A 12,769-nucleotide genomic window follows, 5' to 3' on the forward strand; every position below is an offset into this window, starting at 1 on the left:
ACAGATCTACCTGGTACCTGCTGGTGTGACCGAAGAACTGCCACAGATCTACTTGGTACCAGCTGAGTGACCGAAGAACTGCCACAGATCTACCTGGTACCAGCTGGTGTGACAGAAGAACTGACACAAATCTACCTGGTACAAGCTGGTGTGACAGAAGAATGCCACAGATCTACCTGGTACCAGCTGATGTGACAGAATTCCACAGATCTACCTGGTACCAGTTGGTGTGACAGATATATCAAAACTTCTTGCAAATCCAGATCGCTCTATATTCTTAATGAAGTTGATTTTTGCGTTACAATTATGAAAAATCTGTTGTATGGCAGACGAGAGTGTATTTTTATATAGTTTATTTCTCTCTCCTTCTTTAATGTTGATGTTGTGACTGTTGCTCATGACAACAGCCGAAAACTGATTTAAGCAATTTTTGATATTTTGAAAAATTCCGATCTTTTTCAAAAAAGATAAGACTTAAAAACTTTCTGAATGTAAATGTTATTATGTGAATTGGTTGGGAGACCTTTTGCACACCATTGGAATAGCCGACAATCAATCTAAATTTCATTTTCGTTGGGTAGACTGTTGGTAGACATGATTTACCTGTAAGGCTATAGAAGCTTACATGGTTTTCAGCTTCACTGACTGACGTACAGACTTTGAGTTTTTCTTGTCAAATGAACAATGTCGTCGCTATGGTAAGTGAAAAGTAGATGTCCTCCAGATGTACCCGTACTATTTCTTAAACAATTTTAATTGTCTTTTTGTTGTGAATATTATTGCTTTTATAGATTACAGTAGCGGAGATGGCTGTCAATCATGCTGTCACTAGTTCTATGCAGAAGCGACTTGCTAACGATCCAATGTAAGTAACAAAGTTGAATTACACTTCCGGGTTATTTGAACAACATTTCACGTCGAAAATTCGTAATCCGTTCTAAAACTCGCACTCAATGCAAAAACCTAACCATCTCTTTCTCTAATTTGTTTGGTAGTTTAGATATTTTTTTCATCCAAGATCAAATCATCTGCTGGTATTGTATGCCATACATCTTCGTCAACTCGACTTACTGCAAGGCATTTAGAAAAGGATATCTGAAAACAAAATAAGATTGTTAGTAGGCTTGTTGGTACTGGTTAGTAGGCTTGTTGGTACCGGTTAGTAGGCTTGTTGGTACCGGTTAGTAGGCTTGTTGATACCGGTTAGTAGGCTTGTTGGTACCGGTTAGTAGGCTTGTTGGTACCGGTTAGTAGGCTTGTTTGTACCGGTTAGTAGGCTTGTTTGTACCGGTTAGTAGGCCTGTTGGTACTGGTTAGTTGGTTGGTTGGTTGGTTAGTTGGTTGGTTGGTTGACACGTTTTTCGTCTCTTAGATCCTTCCCGTGTCCACGGATCGTCTCACCGACGATTATCAGTGTCCTGAGGACGTGAGGCGACGACCTCAGTGCAATGGAAGCATTTGTAGCGCTGATCGCTTGATTATTCCAGTCTTAGAAGACGGTTTCATGGCCTAATAGTGTCTTATCCTAACTCTAGCAGTTGAAACGTGTCCAGAAGCTGAAAGAGGTGGGGCCTATCTAGTTTTGGTTTCTGTTAAAATAATTTTGAAGTCTATCTTATGTTTACAAAATAATTGTCTAGTCTGACACTATTCCTGGACCTCCTGAACCGGCGTTATCACGCCTACTCTTTTCTTACGAAAAGTCACAAGAGGATCTTTAGCGTGCGAGAGAGGACAATCCTCACATGGGCCACCACTGAAAGTCCCATCCGCCGGACTATAATTAGTGGTTAGTGGTTAGTGCGGTGCATGTGAATTGGTAGTTCCGTTCTCACTAACCTTATATACTTACCCAAGATAATTGCCTCCTGAAAATAGGCTGTTGGTAAGACTGTAATGTTAGAATCTGTGAAGTGAATCTGATGTATGAAAATTCCGAAAGTTATTTAATAAAACTGTATCTAACTCTCAATTTCTAAAACAGCTCAGATAAAAAAGAAATATATATATATATATATATATAAATATATATATATATATATATAGTTAATGACGATACGCAAGTGATAATATAAAGAAAATTGTTTTAAAAAACACACAAGAAAACGTTAAGTTAGCATTTTGCATAACGTTTTCACAGCTTAGCTGCTCCTCAGTGCAATGTGTTTTTTTAAAACAATTTTCATTATATATATATACAATGGTGACCATGTGACCTTGTAAAATACCATTCCCATAAATGAAAACACAAATGTTTCACAAAGTGTTCATGCAATTAGCACATGTCCCACTTTTTGTTGCAACCGAGATCATAGTGTTTTATAAATATTTCTTGTTTAGAATCCTGTATTCATTTCAGGCTGGTGTTGAATAAAATGGCTTCACAGAATGGATCCGTTAACCTGGGTTTGGTAGGTAACGCTATCATAGTAGAGTGTCATTGGTAAAGTTGAGAGTACAAATCATCTTACTAGCATTGAGCAGTGGAAAATTCCCTGTAGTCAAACCGTAGTATGTCCAACTAGAATATTGTAATCTCTTCTCCCCCTTTACATCATTATATTATTAAGACGATTCTTAAACATTGATTTTATTTTGAATATCTAGCGAGGCTATAATACTATGAATATATATCTAATGAGGTACACGTTTGGCTATATCACTATGAATTCAAATTTGTTTATCACTTCTCTTGAAGGGATTTCCAAACTTTCCACCACCGAACAACATCGCCCAGGCGCTAAGTGACGCGGCAACAGGACAAAACCACATGTTACACCATTACACTAGGCCGTATGTAAGTATACAGTCACGTGATGCATTACACCAGGCCGTATGTAAGTATACAGTCACGTGATGCACTACATCAGGCCGTATGTGAGTACACAGTCAAGTAATGCACTACACCAGGCCGTATGTAAGTATACAGTCACGTGATGCACTACATCAGGCCGTATGTAAGTATACAGTCAAGTAATGCACTACACCAGACCGTATGTAAGTATACAGTCAAGTAATGCACTACATCAGGCCGTATGTAAGTATACAGTCACGTGATACACTACATCAGGCCGTATGTAAGTATACAGTGACGTGATGCACTACATCAGGCCGTATGTAAGTATACAGTCAAGTAATGCACTACACCAGACCGTATGTAAGTATACAGTCAAGTAATGCACTACATCAGGCCGTATGTAAGTATACAGTGACGTGATGCACTACATCAGGCCGTATGTAAGTATACAGTCAAGTAATGCACTACATCAGGCCGTATGTAAGTATACAGTCACGTGATGCACTACATCAGGCCGTATGTAAGTATACAGTGACGTGATGCACTACATCAGGCCGTATGTAAGTATACAGTCACGTGATGCACTACATCAGGCCGTATGTGAGTATACAGTCACGTGATGCACTACATCAGGCCGTATGTGAGTATACAGTCACGTGATGCACTACATCAGGCCGTATGTGAGTATACAGTCAAGTAATGCACTACACCAGGCCGTATGTAAGTATACAGTCAAGTAATGCACTACATCAGGCCGTATGTAAGTATACAGTGACGTGATGCACTACATCAGGCCGTATGTAAGTATACAGTCACGTGATGCACTACATCAGGCCGTATGTGAGTATACAGTCACGTGATGCACTACATCAAGCCGTATGTAAGTATACAGTCAAGTAATGCACTACATCAGGCCGTATGTGAGTATACAGTCAAGTAATGCACTACACCAGGCCGTATGTAAGTATACAGTCACGTGATGCACTACATCAGGCCGTATGTAAGTATACAGTCACGTGATGCACTACATCAGGCCGTATGTAAGTATACAGTCACGTGATGCACTACATCAGGCCGTATGTAAGTATACAGTCACGTGATGGACTACATCAGGCCGTATGTGAGTATACAGTCAGGTGATGCACTACACAAGACTGTGTGTAAGTATACAGTCATGCGATGCATTACCCCAGACCGTATGTGAGTATACAGTCAAGTAATGCACTACACCAGGCCGTATGTAAGTATACAGTGACGTGATGCACTACATCAGGCCGTATGTAAGTATACAGTGACGTGATGCACTACATCAGGCCGTATGTAAGTATACAGTCACGTGGTGCACTACATCAGGCCGTATGTAAGTATACAGTCACGCGGTGCACTACATCAGGCCGTATGAGAGTATACAGTCAGGTAATGCACTACACAAGACTGTATGTAAGTATTCAGTCACGTGATGCATTACCCCAGGCCGTATGTGAGTATACAGTCAGGAGATGCACTACATCAGGCCGTATGTAAGTATACAGTCACGTGATGCACTAGATCAGGCCGTATGTGAGTATACAGTCAGGTGATGCACTATATCATGCCGTATGTAAGTATACAGTCACGCGTTGCACTACATCAGGCCGTATGAGAGTATACAGTCAGGTAATGCAATACACAAGACTGTATGTAAGTATACAGTCACGTGATGCATTACCCCAAGTCTCATTTTAGCATAATAATTGGCAATAAATTTCAAACCTTCTCTGTCGGGCAAGATCTAATGAAAGTCGATCTTTACACTAACACCTGGTACTCAGAACATCCAACATCTGGGTTGCATGGTAACTGGAAAAGTAATAGGACAAATACAACCATGGAACGTTCAAAATTGATAAACATACGTCGTAATATACAAGTATTGGATACTAGGACAATATTTACGTTGATAATATACATATATTTGGTATTTATATTAGGGTCATCCTCGTCTGGTGAATGTCCTGGCTAAGTTGTACTCTAAGCTTCTGTCAATCACACTGGAACCAACTGACCACATACTGACAACCATTGGAGCATTCCAAGGTTTATCATCTATCTGTCAGAGCCTCATTTATCCCGGGGATGAGGTAAGTCTCATTCTGTTGGGCTTCTGCTATCGTCACTATTCCTTAATGTTACGCACAGTATCTCTCTCAATGGGACAATGGATAGCTGTCTTATTAAAACAAGCTAAATTCGACACTGTCATGTATAGCTGCAAATACTCTGTTTGTGATAGTATAAAACACTAAAAATAAATATTAAGGCAAACTCAAACTTCGATGAAACGAGGGCAACAAAATTTTCATATTTGAATTAAAAAGATATATGGGCTATCTTTCTCCTATGTATTCGAGCACTTTTTTTCAAAGTATATATATATATTTCACAATATTGCTTTTTTTCTAAAATTCATACACCATGAAGGTTTATCTTTGTACAGTTAACTGGTCTTATTTTGCTAATCTATACATGTTTTACGCGAAAACGTTATAATTGTTACTATTATGCCCTTTGTAATTGATTTTGAGTATGAATACAGATTTTATTGACACATCAGTATTGTAGAATTGTATAACATTACTGTTTTGTCTCTCAATCTGCTTCAAGGGGTCTGAATTTATCAAACTGACATACAACCTTCATACGGGTATTTAACAAGAAACCATATAGAACTGCATGCTTGTTAACAGATACACTTTCACACCAGCATGAACTGGTGACACTATATAATGTTGTAGGTGATTTTGCTGGAGCCGTTCTATTCCCCATACAAAAACATGTTGGAAATGCGTGGTGCTGTGCCAGTCTATGTCCCACTGCGACCGGTAAGTTTAAAAAAAAAGGAACAAAACCAAATAGTTATTGTAAACGTAGTATATATGTAATTACTGTTACAGAGGAGAGTAACTGAGAGACAACTATTGTAAACGCAGTATATATGTCATTACTGTTACAGACGAGAGTAACTGAGAGACAACTATTGTAAACGTAGTATATATGTCATTACTGTTACAGAGGAGAGTAACTGAGAGACAACTATTGTAAACGCAGTATATATGTCATTACTGTTACAGACGAGAGTAACTGAGAGACAACTATTGTAAACGTAGTATATATGTCAATACTGTTACAGACGAGAGTAACTGAGAGACAACTATTGTAAACGTAGTATATATGTAATTACTGTTACAGAGGAGAGTAACTGAGAGACAACTATTGTAAACGTAGTATATATGTCATTACTGTTACAGACGAGAGTAACTGAGAGACAACTATTGTAAACGTAGTATATATGTCATTACTGTTACAGACGAGAGTAACTGAGAGACAACTATTGTAAACGTAGTATATATGTCATTACTGTTACAGAGGAGAGTAACTGAGAGACAACTATTGTAAACGTAGTATATATGTCATTACTGTCACAGACGAGAGTAACTGAGAGACAACTATTGTAAACGTAGTATATATGTAATTACTGTTACAGAGGAGAGTAAATGAGAGACAACTATTGTAAACGTAGTATATATGTAATTACTGTTACAGAGGAGAGTAACTGAGAGACAACTATTGTAAACGTAGTATATATGTCATTACTGTTACAGACGAGAGTAACTGAGAGACAACTATTGTAAACGTAGTATATATGTCATTACTGTTACAGAGGAGAGTAACTGAGAAACAACTATTGTAAAAGTAGTATATATGTCATTACTGTTACAGACGAGAGTAACTGAGAGACAACTATTGTAAACGTAGTATATATGTAATTACTGTTACAGAGGAGAGTAAATGAGAGACAACTATTGTAAACGTAGTATATATGTAATTACTGTTACAGAGGAGAGTAACTGAGAGACAACTATTGTAAACGTAGTATATATGTCATTACTGTTACAGACGAGAGTAACTGAGAGACAACTATTGTAAACGTAGTATATATGTCATTACTGTTACAGACGAGAGTAACTGAGAGACAACTATTGTAAACGTAGTATATATGTCATTACTGTTACAGAGGAGAGTAACTGAGAGACAGCTATTGTAAACGTAGTATATATGTAATTACTGTTACAGAGGAGAGTAACTGAGAGACAACTATTGTAAATGTAGTATATATGTAATTACTGTTACAGAGGAGAGTAACTGAGAGACAACTATTGTAAACGTGGTATATAGGTAATCACTGTTACAAAGGAGAGTAACTGAGTGAACTATTTTCAACAAAATATATACTTTAGTACTCTTTCCAGCGCATAACGATATCAGGTTTCTTTTAAAAAAACAAAAACAAAACAATGAATAAACACAGCTGTTGTAGTGTATCGTTATTATATACATAAAGATATATAGAAAAGCTAGGGAATTATTTTGTTTATGTATTATTATGTATTTACTCTAGTTAATGGAGTATATTGGGTTTCTTTTTTCTATTGCAAAGTTTTAATAGATTAAATCAAGTAATTAAATCTAACGACTTTTTACATTGATTATGAACATTATAAACTCGTTATATTTGACTTTCACATTATAACACGTTAACTTCTTCAGTATAAAGATGGTGGCGAACAGAGCAGTGCTAATTGGGTGTTCGATAAGGCAGAACTGCAAAACGCTGTTACAAGCAAAACAAAGGCCATTTTTCTGAATACGCCTATGAACCCATTAGGCAAAGTAAGTCATTTACGAATATTTCGGATTCCTTAACATAGGAATTTGAGAATCAACAGTCGTTGAAATTTCAATATCATGCACTTGAAACTTTCAATCTGCAGGTCAAAGTTCATTTGTTTGGACAAAATTACAAGGTTTGCCGTCATGTATTTTGATTAAAAAGACCACTGAATATATTGATGATACTCAAGATTGATAAGTGATTGTGAAATTCAAACTTTGTTGTTAAACTTTGAACAGACTGGCCTGTAACATGCATTACAAAAGGTCAGTTGATAAGATTTTCTGTCTTGCGCAGGTTTTTGACAAGGAAGAACTGCACGAAATTTCCGAACTTTGTGTGAAACACAACCTACTTTGTGTAGCTGACGAGGTTTATGAATGGCTGATATATGGTGGAAAACAACACATACGAATAGGTATAATTTATTGGTAAAAATGACTAATTAACAACACGTGCAGATAGGTATAATTATTGATAAAAATGACAGATTTAACAACACGTGGGAATAGGTATAAATTTATTGGTAAAATAACTGATTTAACAACACGTGCAGATAGGTAAAAATAGGTAAAAATGACAGATTTAACAACACGTGCGGATAGGTATACATTAATTGGTAAAACTGACTGATCTTACAACACGTGCGGAAAGATATACATTTATTGGTAAAAATGACTGATTTTACAACACAGGCGAATAAGTTAACATAAGTAAACAGCTATAGGTTTATATTTATTTTACGTTTATATCCACATGCAGATAGGTATATTTTTAATGGCAAAACAATTGATTGAGAAAAAAACATACGGAAAGGCGAAAAAACTGCTCGTATATTTTTTTTCTTTTATGCATCAGTTGATTCATGGCCGGAAGCGATATACACGAAAAACTGAATAGCGTTTTAGTATAAAATCGTATATGTATCCATGATTATAATTGAATGACTACAAAAACATCAGGAAAATACCATTATGGCAACAAAATCACAATGCAAACTCAAATTCCATAAAACAAGGGCGAAATATGAACAATAGAAAGATTAACAAAGAGACTCCAGGTGTTCCGTAAGAGTAAGCGTCTTCTGCTTCATCGACGACATCCGCCATGTAAACCTCGGTCATTCAAAGTAAGTAATGTCACGTTCTCAATTGAGAAGAAGGTATACAGCAATGGAAACAACAGACAAACAAACGAGTATCAAATACGTCCAGATTCATGTCGCACAAAGAAATAGAATATTTAACAGTGAAATCACTTTCGCAACTATAAAACTACCCCATAATTTTCATCAATCTGCATCATTTGAACCCTTGTGTTACGAGTTTGTAAGTCACTTGACGTCTTCTTGCCCGAAACTCATGATTAATGGAACAGGGTCTTGAACATCGCATCAACTGAGACATGTGAATGCCGTTGGTTGGAGATGCAGGAAGGTTGCTATCCAGAAATGGAAAATATCAATAGGGAAATTGAAATAATCCCGTTTATCATACAACTTGATGGAAAGCAAGCTGTCCATGTTGGTTTCGTTGTAGGAAAAGATCGATATAAAGAGATGATGTAAACGAGTCCGTCGTATATTTGATTCTAGTTCTGGTGGACGATGGATGAAGACAATAAATTTCTTGTTACTTTTAGACAAGACGTCATCAATATACCTGAAGGTGAAATTAAACAACTTTGATAAAGGTCTCTGTGACCTCTTTTGATAAGATCTTCAATAAATTAAGCCTCGTGTGAAAACAAAAAACAAGTCAGCCAACAGTGGGGCGCAGGTGGTTGCATCGGTATGGCATTAGTCGTTGGAAGATTTTACCACCAAACTCTTTGAAGTTGTTGTCAACCAGAAACTCGATCATTTATATGGCTTCGTCCTCTGTATATTTCTTCTTTTGATTTGGACGTAACGTTTAGGAAATACGCTTCAGTATAGTTAACAACCATATAGCTATACAGCCGTTCACCTTCTTGGAGAAGAAAACTCTCATAACAAGAGAACGAAGGCGTTCCTTAGGTTTAGAATGGGGTATGGTGATGTACAGGGTGGAGAATTACAAACATTTGAAACACAATCCAACATTACGTGTCAACTGCATCAATACTGAAATTTATCATGATTATTATAACAACAGTGCTACGCGGTCTTCAATACCAATGACAATTAGACAATAAAAACATGCAATGTTTTTACACTTACGTTCCTTCCTTTCTCGTTGGTTTCTTTGGTTGTTTTTATATCTTCCTCAATTTTTATGATTATTCTTTTACTTTTTAGCGAGTTTTCCTAATATGTGGCAGCGCACAATTACCATTGGAAGTGCTGGTAAGAGTTTCAGTGTAACTGGCTGGAAGGTAGGCTGGTGTATTGGTCCGAAACACTTGATACAAGTTCTCCAAAATTACCACTTCTCCGCCATTCGTACAAGTCCCACTCTTACACAGGTAAATATGGTGATACCTAAATGAGTGTATAGATATATAATTATATATATATTGTCTCCGATATACAGGAAAGGAATTCGAGTACGGATTCTAAAGACATGCATAAGTACCATGAATACTCTCGAAGAAATTACTGTCGAACTTCAGGGAAAAACCCACAAAAAAGGAACAAAAAGGAAATCCTGTACTTAAATGTATTTTTGTCTATTCTGCTCACAGGAAGCTGTAGCTGTTGCTATGGAGAAGGAGATGCTCGTGTTGAACACACCCGCGTCCTATTTCCAGACGTTATCTAACGAAATGGAAGGGAAAAGAAACAGACTATGTAAATATCTCAACAAAGCTGGTTTCCAGGCCATCACACCAGACGGGGGTTACTACATCATAGCGGATATATCCAATATACTAGGTAATATACATACAATGTAAGCCTCTTGAAAGTAGATCAAGGTCATTTATTTAAACAAACTTTGTCATCTTCTATCCCAGTAAGTTAAAGGCCCAATAACAGTGCACTGGGCCCTTTGGTTATTGAGAAGTCGAGCAGAGTTCATTTTTAACACACAAAATATTGAATCAAGAGATACGTGCTTTCGAAAACACATCTTGTTGCATTTGATAGTATTCCTTTTAAAGATATTAATATTAATTTGTTATTGTTTGGTATAAGCGCATGCCGTGGAAAAGGACAAAATATCCGAGGAGGCATTAGATTACAGATTTGCCAAGTGGGCAGTGACAGAAAAGGTGAGACTGATTCTACCTCTAGTATTACATGAGTATGCCCTTGTTATCAGAGCAGGTACCTTATAGTTCGTAATATTCGCGAGGGATTTGCATTTGCTATATCCACGGTCATTGAGCATGACGCGAAATAACATTTCCTACAAATATATTTATAGTCAATCAAAATCTTGTAAAATGGATGTTATCATCCCTGTATTTGTACCAATTAATATGCACACGCGAACTTGAATATCCGTGAACTTGACCAACGAGGGACACATTACAATACCTATCTCAAAGTAAATTTCGAGTTAGAAAAATAGAAGCAAATAATGAATTAAAACTGCGTCATACAGCTGTTAAGTCCTTCTAGTACTCGTCTATGATGCTAGTTGGCCTACATTTTGAAACCTAATAGGCAATTAAAGAGAAATTGATAAAAAAAACCTTCAAAACCTGGAATTCCAAATTTGCGTTTACCAATAAATTCAGTAAAAAACAAGAGTATTAGTTTTTCATCTTTTCGGCATCATTAGATGTTCGCCTATCGTGATGTTGGTGTAATTGGCCCCCATAGGACGTATTGAGGCTTCCCCGGCTGTAACTGGCAATCTCTGCCGACATTATTCTCCAAACACGACTAAGGTATAAATTCACTGGTTCCTTTACAGAAACTCTGTGTGCTGCCAATGTCGATCTTCTATTCCGAGGCTCACCGCTACCTATGTGAGAAATATGTGCGGATTTGCTTCGTGAAGGTAAATTAATAATGTTCGAAACTTGTGAAGACATAATGATAATGTACTTACTTTATGACATTAAACGGTCTTTGTGCGAAAACTTATGGAGGTAAATTGATGACATATTTACATTGTTTACAGTTTTTACCTGGTGAAGGTAACTTGTGTACTTATATTTTGAAAGTAAATTGTTATTATACTTTAACATGTAGAATCAAACTGTTGGTGTACTTACCTTGTGAAGGTTTATCATTGTGTACTTACCTTGTGAAAGTATATCATTGTGTACTTACCTTGTGAAGGTATATCATTGTGTACTTACCTTGTGGAGATAATTCATAAATGTACTAACCTTGTGAAAATAGATGGAAAATGTGCTTTACTTCTTTTATGTACTACCCTCTGAGGGAAAAATTATTTACTTACCCCGTAAAAGTATTTTTTTTTTATTAACTTACCTTTTGATGTTTAAATTTGTTTACTTACCCCCTGTTCATGAAAATTGTTTTTTCATAAACTGTCCTTAGCAAAGAACCTTTGTTACTAATTGGTCACAATCACATTCCAAGTCACGTTTGTGTTTTGTTTTGTAGACTGATGAAACACTGGAGAAGGCAAAAGAAATACTTGATGAATGGAAACAAAGTTGAACACACTTGTGTGTTCCTGATAGTGGGATCTTTCTTCTTAGATTTACAATGTAATATCCCTAGAGTTCTATATAAACTTTAGACAATAGAGAAAGTCACTGCGGTAATGATGGAAGAGTGCTGACAATATGTAGATTAGTGGTGACGTCAAATTGACTTGTAGATATGGGTGGTTTAGGAACTTCATCATTGCATTTGTACACCACTGATCGTATATACAGCAGTTTGATGTTTAATCAGATGCTCAACTAAAATGGCATTGATCTAAGGATAAAACAAACGTATTTAATATAGAAGTATCACTTATATGAGGTTGATGGCAGGTGGATAATTATGCACAGGGAATACTTATATAGTATAATCATGTAGTTATTTCCAACCATAAATAGGTAACTATTAAGTATGTACAGTGTAATATAGATATGTGTACATAAAGTGGAATTGCGCTTGTAAAGGACCAATTAGTGAACATCACAAGATGACTTATAACTAATGATTAGTGTGAGCGTTCGTTTTCATTTTACAACGTACATGTAAAGCGATACCTTCGATTACAATAAATATATCTTTCAACAAACCTACGGGATCTTTAATGCTTGAAACTGGTATTCCGCAACAAATATGCGGAATACCATAATACCAAATTGAATAGAGTATTCCGCACAAAGATCAGATACATTTGTGTCTCGAAGCGTTGGGA

General features: G+C 36.6%; 1 protein-coding gene across 1 annotated transcript; it reads left to right on the forward strand.

The window, feature by feature from the left end:
• Positions 1-806: 806 nt before the first annotated feature.
• LOC132546452 (kynurenine--oxoglutarate transaminase 3-like) lies at positions 807-12,069 on the forward strand. The gene is made up of 12 exons (XM_060210165.1): positions 807-865; positions 2,360-2,411; positions 2,699-2,797; positions 4,768-4,917; positions 5,572-5,658; positions 7,385-7,507; positions 7,806-7,926; positions 9,787-9,953; positions 10,173-10,362; positions 10,624-10,700; positions 11,351-11,437; positions 12,013-12,069. Exons 1-12 carry the CDS (start codon positions 807-809, stop codon positions 12,067-12,069), a joined length of 1,269 nt encoding a protein of 422 aa, XP_060066148.1.
• The last annotated feature ends 700 nt before the right edge of the window (positions 12,070-12,769 follow it).

Source organism: Ylistrum balloti, unplaced genomic scaffold, assembly GCF_031769215.1.
Source record: "Ylistrum balloti isolate Yb309-2 unplaced genomic scaffold, AGI_CSIRO_Ybal_v1 Utg369890, whole genome shotgun sequence".
Taxonomy (NCBI): domain Eukaryota; kingdom Metazoa; phylum Mollusca; class Bivalvia; order Pectinida; family Pectinidae; genus Ylistrum; species Ylistrum balloti.

What these genes read in the sequence shown, in the direction of transcription:
- LOC132546452 (XM_060210165.1), top strand. Translation starts at nt 807, where the DNA reads ATGGCTGTCAATCATGCTGTCACTAGTTCTATGCAGAAGCGACTTGCT. An exon ending in GGATATATCCAATATACTAG is followed by an intron (nt 10,363 to 10,623) that starts GTAATATACATA and finishes GTTTGGTATAAG; the next exon opens with CGCATGCCGTGGAAAAGGAC. An exon ending in AGTGGGCAGTGACAGAAAAG is followed by an intron (nt 10,701 to 11,350) that starts GTGAGACTGATT and finishes GTTCCTTTACAG; the next exon opens with AAACTCTGTGTGCTGCCAAT.